We start from the raw sequence: 18,921 nt of genomic DNA, 5'->3' as shown, positions 1-18,921 counted from the left end.
TCATGATAGTTTATGATTTTTTTCGGAGGGGGGAATATGCAATAATTGTCTGTTGTATAATTGGGCGGACACTAGTTTCTAATCATAATTTGCTTCTAATTATTGGATTAGTTAGACATTAACTCAAGATTTATTTTTAGGTTACAGAAAGTACTTTCTATGCTAAATAGCATGAGCTGAAAATAATTCGTCTGTTATGAAGGGGCTACTACAACTTTGCGAGGGAGGGGGGATAAAAGCAGACTGGGTGTCTGTATCTGAGAATGTCTGTAAAAGGGGGGATTCTTTCCATAGTACACATACTTCTGCCGAAACAAATATTGTCCTATTACGGACATATCCTCTATTGAGAGATGTCCATTACGGGATGTTTCTCTGTATTGTAGAGTCGTTAATAGAGTGAGTAGGCCCTAACGACAGTGTGTAAGATATATGTGTAAAGTAAGGTTCAGAAGTCTACTCTGCGCATTCTCCTTGTTGGAGCCATTTTGAAGTCAACACACTTACATGAAAAAGAACTTTATGGGGTTTGCATATTCTTTTACACCTTACTATACATTGTAAATAAACGGATAAGGAAGTGAATGAGGTATAGACCACCTTCATGGTGTTACACATATTGGGAGGGCGCCATATCAATTGGTCATAGAGGGGATGTATCGAAAAAACTTATCATCTTGAGATTCAATTTATGAAACTATCTACCACATACATTAGCACCAACAGACAGAAACACGATTGAAAACCCTCACCACTAACTTCGGAAGATATCAAGGTTCTGTTTCAGTTTGCTGTTTGATTAGAGGAGAGCTGTGGTGACCCAGCAATATTAGCTGTAACTCCGGGTCAGCAATCCTTACACCCACCTTGAAAAATTACTACCAACAGATTTACAAAATACACAAACTTTTTGTGTATTATTCCATTTAAAAATAGGATATTTCAGGGAAATTTAGTAATTTCATTTTAGCCATTATATATAAATATGTAGGAGCGTCAGAAAGGGAAAGGCGCACCGGGCAATTGCCCGGCAGGTTAGTAATTCTCGATACCGATACTTGGTAAATTATTTGTGATGATTCATTCCTTGATCAATACGAAATCCAGTTTTCGTTCTCTTATTCGACAAGGTCCACTGAATGAGAAAATGGTTAATATGTAACAAAAAATGAGTAGTCTGTCCGTTCACTGTATTTATTTTGTTTCTTTTTAGATATTTCATAGAACTAACAACTAATTCCTTCCAATTTCCTACGTTTTCTTCTTAAAGAACAAATATTTGCTACGTATTTTTTTTAGAGAAATATAAATAAGCTGAGAATCTGCTCCAATTACTGAGCAAACTTCGAAAAACAAATACTCACTGTTACATTATTTGTCAACTTTTCCTATCTTCTTTAAATACATTACCAAAAAAATAGAGCTCTTACGATTTCTTTTTACAAGTGGTTTTTGTTCGTTAAATCCTAAAGATACATCAACAATTATGATTATTATGCACTTGAACGCTTTCCAAACAGCACAGTCCAGAAAATTTAGTATGTTAAGCTTTTCTAGTTCAATATGTACAAAATAATCAGCAAAATTACTTCATTTACTCGAATTAACTTTTATATTGATGAACACTGGTTAGTAGAATATTATATTTTCCAGGCAACGTTCTACATTTCTTACAACTAAAGTATTTGGCATAAAGGTTTTACTGATACGTTCAAAATGCTAGTGGTTTTTCATAGGAGCGTGGTCAGATACTATATGTTTTCTTTCACTAACAGTATAATCTAGATTGGTTCATTTTAACTTCATTCCAAAATTGATTGCCTTCTATTTTCCTAAGAACTTGGTGGAAATTTACATTAAATTAAATTAATACTTAAAAAATTGTTCAAATTCGGAGATTATCTTCGTGCAAGTTTTAAGCTTACATCATACGAAATAATCTCAAAAATCAAGATAACTGGATATTTCTACGCAAAACAAATTATTTTCTCATGCAAACATTTCTTGTATATTATTTACACGTTATGAAATCCAAGAAGACATACTATATTTCTACGAGGGAAGATTTTAGATTGCATTATTTTGAGCGGTTATATCTACAAATTTCAATGTAATACATATTTTTATTCCAAAAGAAATTAGATTTGAAATATATAATGATTGGACCTTTCCAACACATTCACTGAAACCGACCTACTGATAAATCGCAGATATAATATATATGGATCACTTTTTCTTTAGAGAATCAAGTTACATTACAGAAGTAACTTTTTCCATTTACAAAATGGCAAATTGATAAGATAAGAGATTATATCAAACCAATATAAGCAATCTACACCATTGTTTCCAATTATACTTGTCTCTTACAATTATTTGCACATTCTGCGCATGAGCAAAAGTTTCCAAATTTTCACAATTAAAATTCATAATATGATGGATCACGTATAACATTTTGTCTGTCCAATTCATAGATGTGAAATAGAGGTAGACACTTTTGTTATACATAAAACACATAAATACGAACTATTGTATTTTCTTATTCAATTCCCTACGATATATTTTGTTAGAAGTGTGAAATAGATCAAAAGTAGAGAATTCATATAAATTATGTTCTGATTTCAAAGTTACATGATGTTGATTCTGATCTTATAATCTATTTTTCGATAACTTAGTACGGAATAGTTTTCAGTAACTGCCAAATTTCCTGTATAAAGAGATACCACCACAATTTCCTTATTGGGTTTTAGCAAAAAATGGACATCATATGCCATACAATTTTTTTTTTTCTTTCTTTCTTTCTTTTACAGTGACAAATTATGCATTCACAGAGCTCAAATTAGATAATGAAACTGGAAATGTTATTTTACAAAATCAACACGCAGCTCGCTATTTTAAAGTCAAATAGTTTTCGAGTCAACTTCCATTTCATTAGATTCTCTTTTAAGAAGAAGAAAAAAGTGTCGTGACAAATTTATGATCTCGACTTACTGAATTATTAATGTTTTATAGTTACATTGAAGAATTTTTATTCAAGAACTACCACGAATACATTCAGACCACGCAAATTACGAATTTAATAACTGTACCGACATACTACTAAAAGTAAATAGAGGGGCATTCGCATTCAGAGCAAAATTTTATTATTTTCCATCATAAAATTTCACTTAAAAACGTAAAACTCCTCTCAAATAAATATAACATTTCATTACATAAGCAATAAAAAAAGAAAAAAAGCTCAAGCGCTTAATAACTCTACACGAGATCTCTATGCAAGATAAAGGCGTTATGGAGATGTTAACTCATCAGTTCACACGGCTTCTCAAACACACCAGCAGCACACTCAAGATTAATATCATGAAATACGGAAATGCATCAATGGCAAGGAAACAATTACAAATGTTTGTAAATATACGGCTCTTGAACACAAAGACGAGATATGAAAAAAAATTATCAATTATTAAAATCGACAACATTTTGTTTCTCTCTCTCTCTTCTCATACAATTATTAAAAACAACCAACTTTATGTCTGAGTCTGAACTTGTTCAGAACCGTGTGTGTGTAGGACCAAACTAATAAACGAACATTTCAATATTTCTTTTTCTACACGAGACATTCGTTAGTCTGACAAAATGAAAAATAACACCTAAAGTCCATAATATTCATTTGAGTAGTTTCTTTGCTTTAGAACTCTCACTAGTAATCTTCTCTTTTAAATGCTCCTTGTAGGTCTGAATGTCGCCCTGCCACTTCGTCACAGTTCCATTTTCACAAACCCAGATTTCTTCAGCCACCTGGAAGAAACAACACATGTCGTTACTAGAAAATAATACATCACAGGGATCAAATGTAACCTTTATGTCATTCCTTCTATTGAAACAGATTAGCATTTTTGAGCTTAGGTCTCAGCAGCGAGGCTATATAATACGTGGACTTATAGCTTAACGTGAGATCTGAACCACATCAGCTCCCACGTCAAAGGCGCCTAAATTATCCCACATAGTTGCGAAGGAGTTTTCTATTTGATACAATTTACACACGGGGTAAGTTTGATTTTGTTTGAGTTTAACGTCCTCCAGCACCGAAGCTAGAGAGATGAGAACTTACAACTTGGGAATTGAAGCCGGATGTCTCGCATCTAAGGCTAAAAACATGTTTGGAAATTTCATCTTACTATTTACCTTGCGATTCATTTTGCTGAGTACGCGCCCTCCGCTCATACTTCTTTCCACTATGCTAAGCAGAGTTTCAATCATCTTGTTGTACAATTGATACTATGGTAGTGTTTACACTATTTTAAAACTGTAACTAGTTGCACCATATTTTTATTTATGTTCCGGAATAATGGAAGCCAAATACGCACCACTTTCTATAAAATTGAACGACGCCATGTACGGAAGTAGACCAAAAGACAGCCTTACATTTTCGCATCCTCAATCCCAAGTAACACTTTGTGAATCTTGCACATATGTCCTTTCATATATTAGAAACAAAATCATGAGCTACGACAGGCACAAGTAATAACACTGTAAGCGCGAAGTTAACATGTATACACATATTTCAGCAATCTAAATATGAAATTATCAGTTTTACGTCCTACAATTGTGCCGGCCAGGCTAATGGAGACTGTGATGATGAGAAATGAATGAAATGGTGGAATGAAGTGGGAGAACCTCGAGGAAACTCATGCACACGTGTTTGTCCATAACAAAGTTCACTTGGCGCGAGTTGGGATAGAACCAGGGACCCTACGACCAGAGGTGAACGCTCTCCCACCGAGCCACCATGGCCTCAGTAATCTATATTTATATGTATCTCAAACTTATTTTAACTGTTCTATATCAAATCGGTATATCTCATTTACAAATCAACTGTGAGTATCTAGTCGGCTATACCGACTACTAAAACTACCCACACTCACTGCCAATTACTTAAAAAAACATGTTACTGCCGCTAATTTGGAGCTACAACGTATTTTCGTAATTTATTTATTTTATCGTCTCTCAAGTGTATTTCTAATATGCTTTAGCGTACAGTAACATATCAAAGAGTTCATTCAATGAAACCTTTACATGCTTTGTATTCTTTATTACTAACCTGGCTTATAAGCCTGAAGTCGTGGCTAACAAGTACCATTCCTCCTTCGAAGTCATTGATAGCTTCTGCCAAGGCGTCAATAGTCTCCATGTCCAAATGGTTGGTCGGTTCGTCCAAGAGCAATAAGTGGGGAGCCTGCCACGCCAACCAAGCAAACACAACACGGCATCGCTGACCATCGCTCAACTGACGAATTGGGCAAATCTGAAAAAAAAAAACATACAATGAGTACAGCATCAGACGAACGCAAATCATTTCTGAAACAAGTAAACTTCTTATACGACGCTCACGGCTTACGTGTATTTGCAAAATATCGGTTCACATGTGCAGTCTTAAGGATAAATTTATCTATTCTAGTTCAATTTACACATCGTCAACAAGTAAAAAAATGGACATTAACGTAATTTCAGCAGATCTTGAGAACTGAATACATATCACAAATCGGTTAACTCTCAACAGCAAAAATTAACCTACCCCTACGAAACTTCTCGGAATGAATTAACATTTCTTTGATAAAATTAATGCCTTTTCCTACAGCTTGAGAAAGTTGACAACTGTGGAATGTGTGTATTTATATGCATGTATGTTTCTTACGCTGTTGCCGTGGATTGGTGAATGTTGTGCTTCTTTTAGGGTTGTTTCATTTGCAGGTTGAAAGTGATGAACACAAGTCGTGATATGCTACTGCTAGAAGCAACATCTATCAACAACAGATGCCGTGATCTGTGAAACTGAAGAACACGGGACGGTTAACATAGTTGAAAGTCTCGAAATGATACAGGCATTTTGAGGGCAGTGACAGCTTGATATATAAACATATTTTGGCTACTACCGAAGTTGGACAACGAACAGCTGTCAAGTCAGTGCTGGGTGTCGATCGTTAAGACATGCTTGAATATCAGCTGGATTTTATGCACAAGAAACCTCGGCACAATTTGCATGAACTCAAAGTAGAAACCAAAAAGCGGTATGAGATTTATTACTGGTCACTCAACAATCCAATCAATGATGAGTTCTGAAAGCGAATCCGCTACCACTTAGTTCCGGATGTTGCGATCTATGATGAAAGACAGCTGAGAATTGTACAGTTGATTTCGCTAAATAAATCAGAATGAGCTGAACTTTTTTCTTAACTTACACCTAACAGATATAAGGATGAATGTTGTACCTGTTCAACTGTAATATAACTAAACTTTCTGAAGACTCAGGAGAAATTTAAATTGATGATACTACAACAATGCTTTTTAAAAATTGTAATTCATCTTAAGCGTTTTTCATTTAAGGTTTAGAAATATACGAGGGTCACCAAAAAATCATGGCAAGTATTTGTTTTTTTACGAAAGTGGGAACGAAGTAAGAAATTCTGAAATAACTTATATTTTCAGAAATTTAACATTTTCCCGTGGAACTATATCCCGTTGATTATAGTCTTCCGACTAGCATTACTTTTCTACTAGATAGACTTGTTTACCCTATAATAACGTAATTGGTTGAAGAAAAATCTTAACACACATTAACTTGAATATATTCAACATTCCTCTAAAATTAAAACTTGAGATAACTCCTTTAAAACGCAAAGGAACTTAATAAACATGTAAGCTGAAGACCGAAATTTAACTCAATCCACAATATTTCTTCTCACTTCCAAATTATAGATTATGCTGACGACATCTGGGCTGAGGCAATAACTTACTGCCGAAATGTTCACAATTAAATAATTGACGGTGCTATTAGGGTTAAGTTCATTTTAATGAAGTAATGTTATGTTTTTCACATTCTACCTCTCACTGAGTTACTTGAAAAGTTTCCAGGAAAAATAAGAAAACTTGATGTGACCTGTATGGAATTCGGAAGCTCTATGCTTCGTGGACTATTCTCGGAATAAATTACTATTTATGCCCATGTAAGTACTGATTGTCGTACCCTAAAGAGTGTACAACTACAACTACTTTTTAATTAAATGGAAAGAAGTATTAGTCTGAAATACTGTTTTACTAAACTTTGTAAGAGTGCATAATTTGCTGTCAAAAATTACAAGTAATACATACCTGTTGTCGTCCGGTAAGACCATAGCGACCGATAATCTTCCTCATTTCTTCCTTCTCCTTGACCTCGGGGAAAGACTGCAACATGTAGTCGAGTGGTGAGACATCCAGGTCCAACAGTTCGTGTAAGTGTTGGTGATATCGAGCTATTCTCAAGTGAGAGTTCTTTCGAATCATTCCTTCAGTGGGGATCAACTACAAAAGACAATGATTTCATTTAATTAATTCCATTACAATAGCACAGGAATTTTTCAAGCTAAACAGAAAACATCATAAATTCCACACATCAATCAACTGCTAAAAGGAATCAATGCTTACTTTATATATATATATATAATCCGTGCTAAGTGCCAAAAATGGGAAATTCCGGTTTAATGTAAAAATGTAGCCTATGTGCCTAACGTTACTCAGTGAAAATCTGGCTATCTAGTATTCATTGTGGAAGTAGTTCAAATAATTCCCAGAAGAATGCGTGTGCCTATATGTTCAGTTCTGAAGTAACATCTAGGCTGTTTACTCAATATTTTCGTTTTGGCACTTAGCACGGGTTTTATATTCAGTCTACAAATATATAAACTGTTTTCAGAACTGAGTTCAAGTCCAACAGTTTAGGGGCCAAGCTGTTGTGTTATTTCATAGTTTTTCTGTGCTAATTGCTACTTAATGCACATGAAAATATTAACAAAAAGGATATATTCGGAAAGAACCTGAAGTTTCCAGTTTTTAAATTATCTACATGGTTTTATATATTTCTAATTTGTGCACATGAAGCATCGTGGTACACATGAATGTCCTTCATTTGATTTTTATTTCGAAATATATAATGGTACTGTGTTCAACTTCCTACGCCTACTTGAGTGACATTTTAAAACACTAACATTTCGTTTTTTTTTTTTTTTTTTTTTTTTTTTTTTTTTTTTTTAAAGTTTATACCAAAAAACGAAAAATGTTCGCAAAAGTGTAATTATTCATAAGATCTTGATGAACACACATTTGTGGGTTATCACCTTTCACTCTCGCATATTATTAGTATTATATTCAGACAAATTCCCTATTCATTACTCAAAAAGATTATACTACAAAAGCATTTTTTTTTTAAAAAAAGTTTATGAATGTTTCTTTCGTGATTTTTTTTAGTAGGTGGTTATTGTTATGCAATTGCAACCAAGAAAAATTCTAAATATTGTTTCGTTTTAATAATGTTTACTATTGATAAAATACATTGAAATGTCGTTCTTTTTTTGGGGGGGGAGGAGGGTCATACAAACCCCACGAGAGGCATTTATTGAGATCAGAAGTATCTTTGGTATCTATTTATGTATAAATGGGTCAGAGCTAAAGTGGACTCAAAATATTCGTATCTTTATTCACTTTTCTTACTGTTATGCAAAGTAAGTCCTTGTATTTCTTTAACTTGGACTAATAAAAGTCGTAGTGAACCAACTTAGACTAAATTAGTTCTTCTGTACTCTGCAGTACTTTGAAATTATCCATATGTAATTCTAATTGTTAATCTTTTTGTCCTTCTGAAATGACTCTTTGATAATTATATTAACAAGTATGTAAAAGTTCAGTACAACGTATTTTTATCAGGAGTCTTTCGTGAGTGAGTCGGTAGAAGTATCGCGTTTGTGGCCAATTAGTCCCGATTTCGAGTTCAAATGAAGGACAATTTCTCGCGGATGTAAGCCGAGAAGCGATTTGGATTCCGCTTTAAGCTTATGTGACCCCTTCCAGCATAACCCGGTTGTTGCATAATAACACCAAGGCGAAACAAACTTATTTCTGTATATATGTGACATAAATACATAGAGCAAATTAGTTAAACCCTAAAAAAACCTGGTTTAAACAAACAAACAAACAAACAAAAAAAGGATTTTGGTTAAAGCTATACTAATGTTAGATTATTATAATAAAATTTCGAAATTTTAATGATTGATAGAAATATTGAAATTTAGTCCAAAATTCTTCATTAAGGCCAAATCTCACAGGATATAAAAGCTGCTTCCCAATTCAGGAACACCGCTGAAGTTTTCCAAGCTTTCTGCAGTCCTATACAAAATTAAATAAAGCCACATTTAGGATAAAAATACCTAACAGATAAATATATACTGAGAAATTGTTTGCACGACAAAAAATCTGCATTAAATACAGATCTTGGTAGTCCCGACGAAAACGGTTGAATTTTATTTATACATCCAAAATTTCTGCCACTAAGGTTTGAAAATTTGTTTTGAAACATTGAGGGCAAGAAGAAAATTTACTTTTCCATAAATAAATATCAAACTAATTAATTAAAAAAAAAGTCCCACAAGTGTATGTAACACAGCTTTCATCTTTCTTTCCTATTTTTTTCCTTTCTTATTTTTTTTTTTTTTTTTTATATGGCATCATATTCTTATCTATCTTAAGGAATTTCTACTACTCCGAAAATGCCAACAGTGTAATTGGTGAAAATATTCAAGCTTTGAACACGTAAAATACAGATTTAGTCTCGTCTGAGAACCATTCGAGATTTGTGTTGATTACAATTAATTAGACAATTAACTGTTTTACTAAGAAATTTTCGAATCCAGGTAGTGATCCTCCTCAGATTGTAACAGATATAAATAAAGTGTGTATTGACTTGTGTGTGTGTGTGTGTACACACACACACACACACACACACACACACACACACACACACACACACACACACACACACACACACACACACACACACACACACAAAAAAAAACCAGACGATTTGTCCGTCCCCGAAATAATTTGACTTTCGAACAAAATGCCTCCTCGGTCTGCAGTTTTAAACAAATGGCCACTAAAAGTGTTGCTAGCTCAAGGTGTCTAAAAAAATCTACGTCTAGATTGTTTAAACTCAACGAGATGGTTTGTTTTTGATCTTTTTAATGGTATGTAGGACAACACACTTTTATTTGTTTTTCTTTTTTTTAACGTCCCACTTATGTTCGTTAGGTTAAAGGACATGGATGATCAATGGAAGTAAACGATCGTGATTTTTTTTCCTCTGCTCTCATCGGAGGCCTGTGTGATATGTCGATATATCGATATCGATATTGACACATATCAACGTTCGATATCGCAAAATTATCAACATCGATATATCCATATCCTAAATTTTCGATATCGATCTTGGGGAGCGATACATAGGAGCCCCTAAGACTTGCGATGGGTGACGAAGCAAAATTTAATTTTTACAATAATGTTTTCCAATGACAATTTCTTTATTACTACAAATAGCAATGTAAATAAATCCACTTGCAAATTTACAATATCGTATACTGTAGTATCTTAGACGCCAAAACTTTTCTCGTCCCGAAAAATAAGAAAGAAAAAAGCACCTGTCAAAAACAATTCTTCGAACTTTGACCTAGAATTTATCATAAAGATTTTTGCTCCTCTCTCTCGGAGATTTCCATTTCATTTGACCTTTGAAACCGCTCATTGGCAAAAACTGCACACATGACCCGAGACAAGTGCAATAACAGTGAAGAGGGCCTGTTATTGGTTTCAATCACACTCGAACCTTACTTATGGCATATTGTTTGGCGCACAATTGCTTAGGTAAGTCATATTGAAGACATGTACCTTTGGAGCCTCCAATATATTCTCTATCTGTCGTACGTAAGTTGTTTCTTTGTGCATCGATAATTATAACATGGGTGGTTTATGTTTGATCCATGTATTCTGAAATGTTAACTGCCAATTTTTCAACTTTCCTTCTTACTGTACTAAAATCTAATTCAATCATATTTCCATAAGTGGAGTTATTCAACTTATCAAGAAAACATTGACATGATTTACATTGTGATTTTACGTTCGAAGTATTTGGAAAGACAAAAATGACTTGGTAATATAAACTTACCTCTCCATATAGTAATTTTAGTAGAGTACTTTTTCCAGCACCATTTGGACCTACTAACGCAAGTCGAGTATCTAGATCAATTCCAAACTCCAAGTTCTTATAAATCCATGGGCCGTTGTCACTGTATTTAAAGCTTACATTCTGAAACAATCAGATATCAATTATAACTTCATTATACAGAAGAAATGCGCAAAAGAATATGAACATTTTACACGAAAAGATGAGTAATTTGTGAAATATATACTAGTATTGTAATGTGAACAGCTTGACGAGTAACCTTAACAATAAACTCAAAGGTACTCACTTTGGTCCTTCTAATTCTTGTAATTCGTTTAAAAGATTATATTAAATGTGAAATTCTCGCTGACATATATCAGTATTATCAAGAGTTCGGTAAGAAACGATATCTGGGAGAGAGAATGTATAGAAATTAACCATTTAGTGTAAACAATTTCTCTATACACTATCACTCCCAAGCACAGTTCCTTACCTACTAAGTCCTGATATTGCTGATATCTATCAGCGAAAATTCAACGTTTAATGTAATTCTTTAAACTACCTGTAAGAGTTTCGATGGGCAAAAGTTAGTATCTCAAGTTTATTGATATATAGAATGTATCAAAAGTCTGGGGTCAAAGACCAACTTCGTTTTGAGTAAAGATGCGGAAAAAAAAAGAAAAAAAAGAAAAACGGGATATGTATAAAAAGAGGAAAGTTCCTGAAAATTGGATGTTTTCAATTTAAAATCGGGAAATGGTTTCAATGCCATCAGTGTTTGGCCTCCATATTGGTAAGATGTCTTATCATAATCACAGGTATTCTACCATTATTGGCATTTCACTTGCTGCAGCTGAGAAGCTTCCATGCTCCACGGTCTTCCGCTAACCTCTTCGTCTTCACGTACCATTTTTTTTTTTTTTTTTTTGTTTTGATACTGCTTATCAACTGTACCCTCTTTCGCCCCCTCCCTCTCTTTCCTGTCGCCATACCCTCTAGAACGACCCTCATGATACAGTTCTTTCTTAGTCAATGTCCTAACCAGTTTCTCTTCTTTTCAATAATATCTAAAATTGTTCTCTTCTCCCCCACTATTTCTGACACCCTCTCATTAGTTTTCCGCTCGATCCAGCTAATTCTCTCCATTCTTCTCCACGCCCACATTTCTAAAGCTTCCACTCATTTTTCATTACTTTTGCGCAATGTCCATGTTACTGCCTCGTATGGTACAATACCCCACACGTATCAGTTTTGAGTCTTTCTCAAGGTCCAAGAAAATACTTTTCTTCCTTCTAAAGGCTTCTTTCACCATTCCTATCCTTGCTTTTATTTCACGTTCGCATTTCATATCACTATCCAGATATCGAACACCAATTCAAGGTATTCTACTCTCACTTAACAATGACGGACCCTGTATTATTCTAGCGTGCCTCTATGGTCCATTCCAATGCTGAACTGTGAACGTTGCTTTTCCACTTAACATATGACATCTTACCAGTGTGGAGCACAAATGGCCGGTGCAATTGGAAACATTCCACAATTTTAGGTTGAAAACTATCTACTTCCAGTAACTTGCCTCTCTTTCCATTTTTTCGTATCTTTACTTATAATGAAGTTGGCCTATGGTTCCAGACTTTGGACACACCCAGTACACTAGTGAATTATAACTGATAAAATGGAGAAAGTTTATCTGCGACATAACAAATAAATTAAAGATATTTAACATAGAAACTTTGACAATATCAAACTAAAGTTGAACCTTGCTTACCTGCACCATAATAACTGGAGGAGGAATTGTTCCACACGATGGGAAGTAAAACTGCACAACCTTTTCAGCTATCACCTTTTCGGTTAACCCTTGGGCCACCATTTTCTGTAAAGTCTTCTCCTTACTTTGTGCTTGTCTGGCTAACTTTGCACTGCCATGGCCAAATCGTGCGATGTAATTCTACATCAAAAGAAAAACATACAACATTAATAACAGAAAATTAATAGTCTGTCACCTATATTAAAATAATGAACTCTTAACCGTTGGAGTATATATTTAGCTGTCAATGGCTCAAATTCTAAACCGATTTTATTGAAACCCTCACCAATATATTCGTAAGAAGCATCACAGTGGTAATAGGCAAGCAAACTAATTCCATAGAACCAAACAGTAGTCTAAAAGGTGGGACAAGATGTACAAAACCTTCATGTGCAATTTAACTATTATTACCAGTATCTTTGAATAAAGATACAGATTAACAACCACTAACCTTACTTATATGTCCCTAGGACTCCTATTCGGATTAATTATTTTCTTGGTATAATTTAGGCAACCAATTCTGCTGCCATCGACTACCAGACACTAACTGAAGGACGCAGGCTTCACAATGCTTTTTACACGCCATTCAAGGCTATATTCATTAACGTTTGGCAGTCGATTGCGACAGAATTGGTTGCCAAAGTTATATAAGAAAATTAATAATCCGATTAGGATTTCTAGGGCTTATAAAAAGAGAACTTACACTACAAGATAAATAATTTTATTATTTTTCGTAGACTGTATCTCGTTAACAAATATGCCACACTTACTATGTTAAAGTATAAAAACACAGAATTCAGTATGTGGGAGATTCTGGCTTCAGCGAAGACACACATCATTCCCTTCAACGAATCCAATGTGGTGAACGAAGGGAAGATGACAGCTTTGTTTTTACTTTTCATTTTTGAACTGCTGGGTGTACAGAGGGACTGTCAGGAAACTTTACAATCACTTCCAGGAATGTTGAATATTCCACTATAATGGTTTGGAAGATAAGGCGAAAAATTGTAAAAGACCGGTGCAGTGAGAGGGAGGTAAATTTTCCTCGACACAACGCAACATATAAGACATATGGGAGCTTTTAGATATAGATAAGAATAGCTCATTCACTGTACACATTTTGAAAATTATACCTCGAAGCGGTGGAAGATAAATTCAATAGTATAGCAAATGAAGGATGGGGAGAGGGAATTATTTTAGAACTGTTCAAACAGTGAAGAGAAAATGAATTTAACTCGTGCTACATGTTTTATTCAACTGTTACATACAGGCATATAGGGCTACAAACTTTGTTCAGGAATTGTATTTCTGGACATTCGGCATTTATGCCCTCTTAAGGGAAAGCAAGAAAGGAAGCAGCCTGGGACCTTTATGTTAGGTACGATCCTGATATTTACCTGGTGTGAATGAAAAAGACCACGAAAAACCTCACTCAGAATAGCTGGTCTGAAAGGGCTTTTACATCACGAGACTGGTGAAATCTGGTCTATTCACTATGCACTTAGTCACACACACAATTAACTACACAAATACTCTATCACAACTACATATTAAAAACACTCAATATCAATCAGAAGCTGCTTCTTATTTTGCATTTCATGTTTTACTATTTTCATTTCCAAATGCATTGTTTTGATAAGTAATCAGGGTGGGTGCAAATTAGGCCGAATTTTCATACATGCGATAGAAGAATGCTTTATCTGCGATTTAGTAGCGTCTAAAGCCGATCATAGACATTTTTGGTGGTGAATTTTGACGTTTTAAGAGCAAAATTTTCCAGTCTGTGCTTATATTTGTACAGATAAAAAAAAAAATAATAAAAAAAATCGTGATCCAAAAGTTAAATTTACTGGCTTTCATAACAGTTTTTTTAATTTCGTGACTTTTTCATGACTTTCATGACCGATAGACACCCTGGTAATTGAATTTTATAATGAAGGTCGATAGTCATGATATCTTATGCCACCTCACAATTTCTTATTCAATTTATTTAAACTAACCTTATAGTTGAATTTTAGGATAAGATTCCAAAGTATCATCTCAATATATATTTCTTCAAAAATCACTTATTGAATCGATTTCTTTGGAACTGACGATAATACACAACAGGATATATAAGGCATGAACTTGGATCCGAGCCATATTAACTCCCCGGGTATTTGTCAAAGTGTCTTAAATATTTAATTAGAAGACTTACAAAGAGCGACAAAGTAGCCCGACTGGACTGGCACACGAACCTGGGATCTCCGACATACCTTGCCGATGCGTTAACCACTACGCCACCCAGTCCGCTTCCCAGAACAGCCAAACACCTCTCTCATTCCTGAAGTCGGTGCTCTCCACTCAGACCACATGGACCCGGTCCCGATCCAGTCGGAGCCACTTTTTCGCTCTTTGTAAGTTGTTTAATTCGCAGCTACAGAGGATTGTGGTGTGTAAAATAAATCGGTTGTTTCCTCCTTTCATTAATATATATTTAATTAAGGGGTTTGGATAGTTCATTATTACCTTCATGTGAGCAATTTGATCTTGTTCCCACTGGTACTGTTTCATTTGATTTTCCAGCAGCTCTAAACGGGTTCTCACGAAAGCATCATAGTTACCCTGAAAGAAAAAAGAAAATTAATATTAGAACAATGTTTTATCAATATTACTATTATATATAGTTTTTACCACTTTTAGTAAGTATTTTGAAACTGCTTCAGTCTTTTATATGACGACTGAATATCATTACCAAATATTCTATCTAGAAAGAGAAAGGAGATAAAAGAACTGATTTTCTCAATATATAGTCCTATTAAAAACTTGGCCACACCTCACTGTAAAAGTTATGTACACTACTACAAGAACTACCAAAAATGATTTATTGTGTATTTTCTGATAGATGGTGTAGGATACATATCAAATGAATTAACAATAAACTATCTCTGTATTAGGAAATATTTCAATTTGAAGAGTTGTATTTTTTTTTTTTTTTTTTTTTTTAAGTGATATTCGCAATGTATAGCAAGTACATTTACATGCTGTAAAAATATTAAATTGAAAAACCGACAGTAATTTTCGAGACAAAAAACAATAATTGCAAAAATCCGTTAAAAAAGGACAGTTACACTTTTTCAACATTCATACATGTATTGTGAAGAAAGAAAGAAAAAATTCTTACAGTGAATGAATGCAAAATTTACAAGTATTACCTATTTTTAGATAATTCTGCGTTTATGTAAATAAATCATGTTCACAATCGTAGCAGGTGTTGTTGACGAATGATCCAGTGTAATCCGAGATGATGCATATAGATTAACAAGAAATTTGACACAAGACTATACGGGGTTTGTCCGGGAAGTAATAGGACTGATTTTATTCCACCATGACTGTACTTCGGAGCGTGCGCGCACCGACTGGATCCGGTAGAGGGCGTTCCTAGCTAACGAACGAGCGGCTGGTCAGTTGTCTCCGAGCACACGGAGAGTCAGGACAGGCTTTTTCGCGCGACGTGTTTCTGTGAGTGGTGCAAGCCGAAAATGCAGCGTTCATTAGAGCAGAGGTACGCGATTAAATTCTGTGTTAAACTCGGTAAATCTGCGACAGAGACGTTTGATATGATCAAGCAGGCTTACCCAGATGATACTTTAGCAAGATGTGGTGTGTTTTGGTGGCACAAGGCCTTTTCGGAGGGCCGGGAAGAGGTCGCCGATGAAGACCGTGCTGGAAGACCTTCGACTTCGACAAACACCGACAATATGACTCGTGTGCGCGAAGTTTTGAACTCAGACCGTCGACTAAGTATTCGTTTAATTGCCCAGATGTTAAATTTACCAAAAACTGTGGTTCATGAAATTGTGGCGGAGCATTTGAACATGCGCAAGGTGTGCGCGAAGATTGTCCCAAAAGTGCTCACTGACGACCAGAAATTGCGGCGAGTGGAATTGTGCCAAGAAAATTAACATATGTGAAAGTGATCCCCAATTTTTGAATAACGTAATCACAGGTGACAAATCATGGATCTTTGAGTATGATCCCGAGACAAAGAGGCAATCTTCCGAGTGGCACACGCCGGCGTCTCCTCGCCCAAAAAAGGGAAGAATGAGCAAATCCAAAGTGAAAACGATGCTCATTGTCTTTTTTGACATCAAAGGCATCGTCCACCATGAATTTGTTCCTCCTGGACAAACCGTCAACGCCAAGTTTTACGTGGAAGTGCTCAAGAGACTCAAACGAAGGGTCAATCGGGTCCGACCAGACATCGGAGCCGACTGGAAGCTGCACCACGACAACGCCCCGGCTCTCACTGCCTTTCTTGTGAACAGCTACCTGACCAACGCTTCCGCAGCCGCCCTACAGCCCAGATGTTCCCCCCCCCCCCCGGACTTCTTTTTTGTTTCCTCGCCTGAAACGCCCGATGAAAGGCAAGCATTTTGAGACGACAGAGGGGATCCAAGCAGCTTGCACCGCTGCTCTCAAGGCTATTCCGGAGAACGACTTCCGTGACGCAGAAGGAGCCTATTTTAAAGTTTTTAAAAAATTGTAACGATTGGCTCAATACATTTTTTTTAAATCGACTCAGTCCTATTACTTTCCGGACAAACCCTGTATAGGGCTGAGTTTGTTGTTAGTTCAAAATGGTTTACTGTCTTTATATTTTTCATACTTTTATTGGAAGTCTCATTAATAAAATTTTCAGACTTCGGTTGGAAATAGAAGAGAGTTAGACAGTCATTATTTATTTATTTAAAAAGATAAGGCCAGGTGAGTTTGAGATGGAAGACATTGTATGTGTTTCCGTTATTTCTAAAACGGAGCATTGAGATACACCTCAAATTTAAAATATCTTAGAAATAACTAATATTGGAGCTCCGTTATTTCTAAAATAATGTGAACTATGACCATCTTCTCACGTTAAGAAGAATAGCATTCTTTGCTGATGATAGCGCCATGTTCTACAAAGCAACACAATTGAGGATTTAATAAAATATATTAAAGAAGATATACCCAGGGTATGTTCTTAGTTGTGAACGATCTCACTTTTTTCTACATTTAGTGACTATTTACCTAATACATTAGTATGGATAATTCCTCTTCTAATATTACCCCTTAGTGTGAAATCAGTGCTCATCGATACATTTACAAGGCTTTAAATACCTGTATTTCATTCTTTTTTTTTCTATTCTGTATTCTAATTCTTTGTAATTTTGTAAAAATTCCTTCCTTTCAATTATCACAATATTTTGAATATATATGAAACTTCTAATATTACAGCATGAAGAATAAACTAGCAAGTTTTCCGAATTTGAAAATACACTTGGAAGTCCAATGTGCAACTGCAAAATCAACGAATTGTATTTACTTAATTCTTAAATTATAGAAAAGAAAAACCTGAGTTTCATTTCTTAATGAATCAACAATGAATTATTAAAAAAGAAAAAAAGTACTTACAGTATAATATTTTAGTCTCTTCTTATTTAGATGGATAATATTCGTGCAAACACCGTTCAAGAAGTCCTGAGAATGTGAAATAATTACCAAAATTCTCTTATACCTAGAAAAATAAAAAAGAATCGAGAATATTTATCAGTTTGCTATAAATCTATAAAAATAAATAAACAAAAATAAAAAAATAAACTTTTCTTCATAGTAATATATCAAAATGACCTATTCTCACATGTAAATGTATGACAATACGAGGGGAACGTGAGGACTCAGTAGCTCAGTGCTCATTTCTGGTGCGAAAGATTTTCAGTTTGATTCCAGGAATTCGTACGTGAATTTTCTCGGGGTTCTCCACTTTCTTTCCACGACCTTCATTCCAACATTGTCTCCTTTAGCCTATAAAAGCTCTCTACCAAAAAACTGATCTCAGAAAGCAGGGCTCTGAGTATTTATATATGTTGTGTGTGTGTAAAAAGAATCACAAGATTAAATAAAAAATAAATCTATTTTCAAATTATTACCATCACTCAGTGTATTTATTCTACTTGCATACTCATCCTTAATTCTATTTACAATTAAAGGAAATGTTAGGCTAGGAAATATCTCATGGATTTATATTTTCTAGTATTTTAATATGTATTTGTTATCAAATATCGAACTTCACATA

General features: G+C 34.8%; 1 protein-coding gene across 1 annotated transcript in view; it reads right to left on the bottom strand.

Moving 5' to 3' along the window:
• Positions 1-1,178: 1,178 nt before the first annotated feature.
• Positions 1,179-18,921, bottom strand: part of LOC145668829 (ATP-binding cassette sub-family F member 2) — a 41,646-nt gene continuing 23,903 nt past the window's right edge. The window contains exons 7-13 of the mRNA XM_081737009.1: positions 18,261-18,363; positions 15,336-15,431; positions 12,789-12,968; positions 11,024-11,164; positions 7,144-7,335; positions 5,096-5,299; positions 1,179-3,792 (exon numbers count right to left, since the gene is read on the bottom strand). Coding sequence (XP_081593135.1) covers positions 3,661-3,792; positions 5,096-5,299; positions 7,144-7,335; positions 11,024-11,164; positions 12,789-12,968; positions 15,336-15,431; positions 18,261-18,363 — 1,048 coding nt within the window. The 3' untranslated portion in view covers positions 1,179-3,660. The remainder of the gene's footprint in view (positions 3,793-5,095; positions 5,300-7,143; positions 7,336-11,023; positions 11,165-12,788; positions 12,969-15,335; positions 15,432-18,260; positions 18,364-18,921) is intronic.

Source organism: Thermobia domestica, chromosome 13 (genome assembly GCF_964235325.1).
Source record: "Thermobia domestica chromosome 13, izTheDome1.hap1.1, whole genome shotgun sequence".
In the NCBI taxonomy this organism is placed as follows: domain Eukaryota; kingdom Metazoa; phylum Arthropoda; class Insecta; order Zygentoma; family Lepismatidae; genus Thermobia; species Thermobia domestica.
This window is presented reverse-complemented; position numbering and strand designations above follow the sequence as displayed.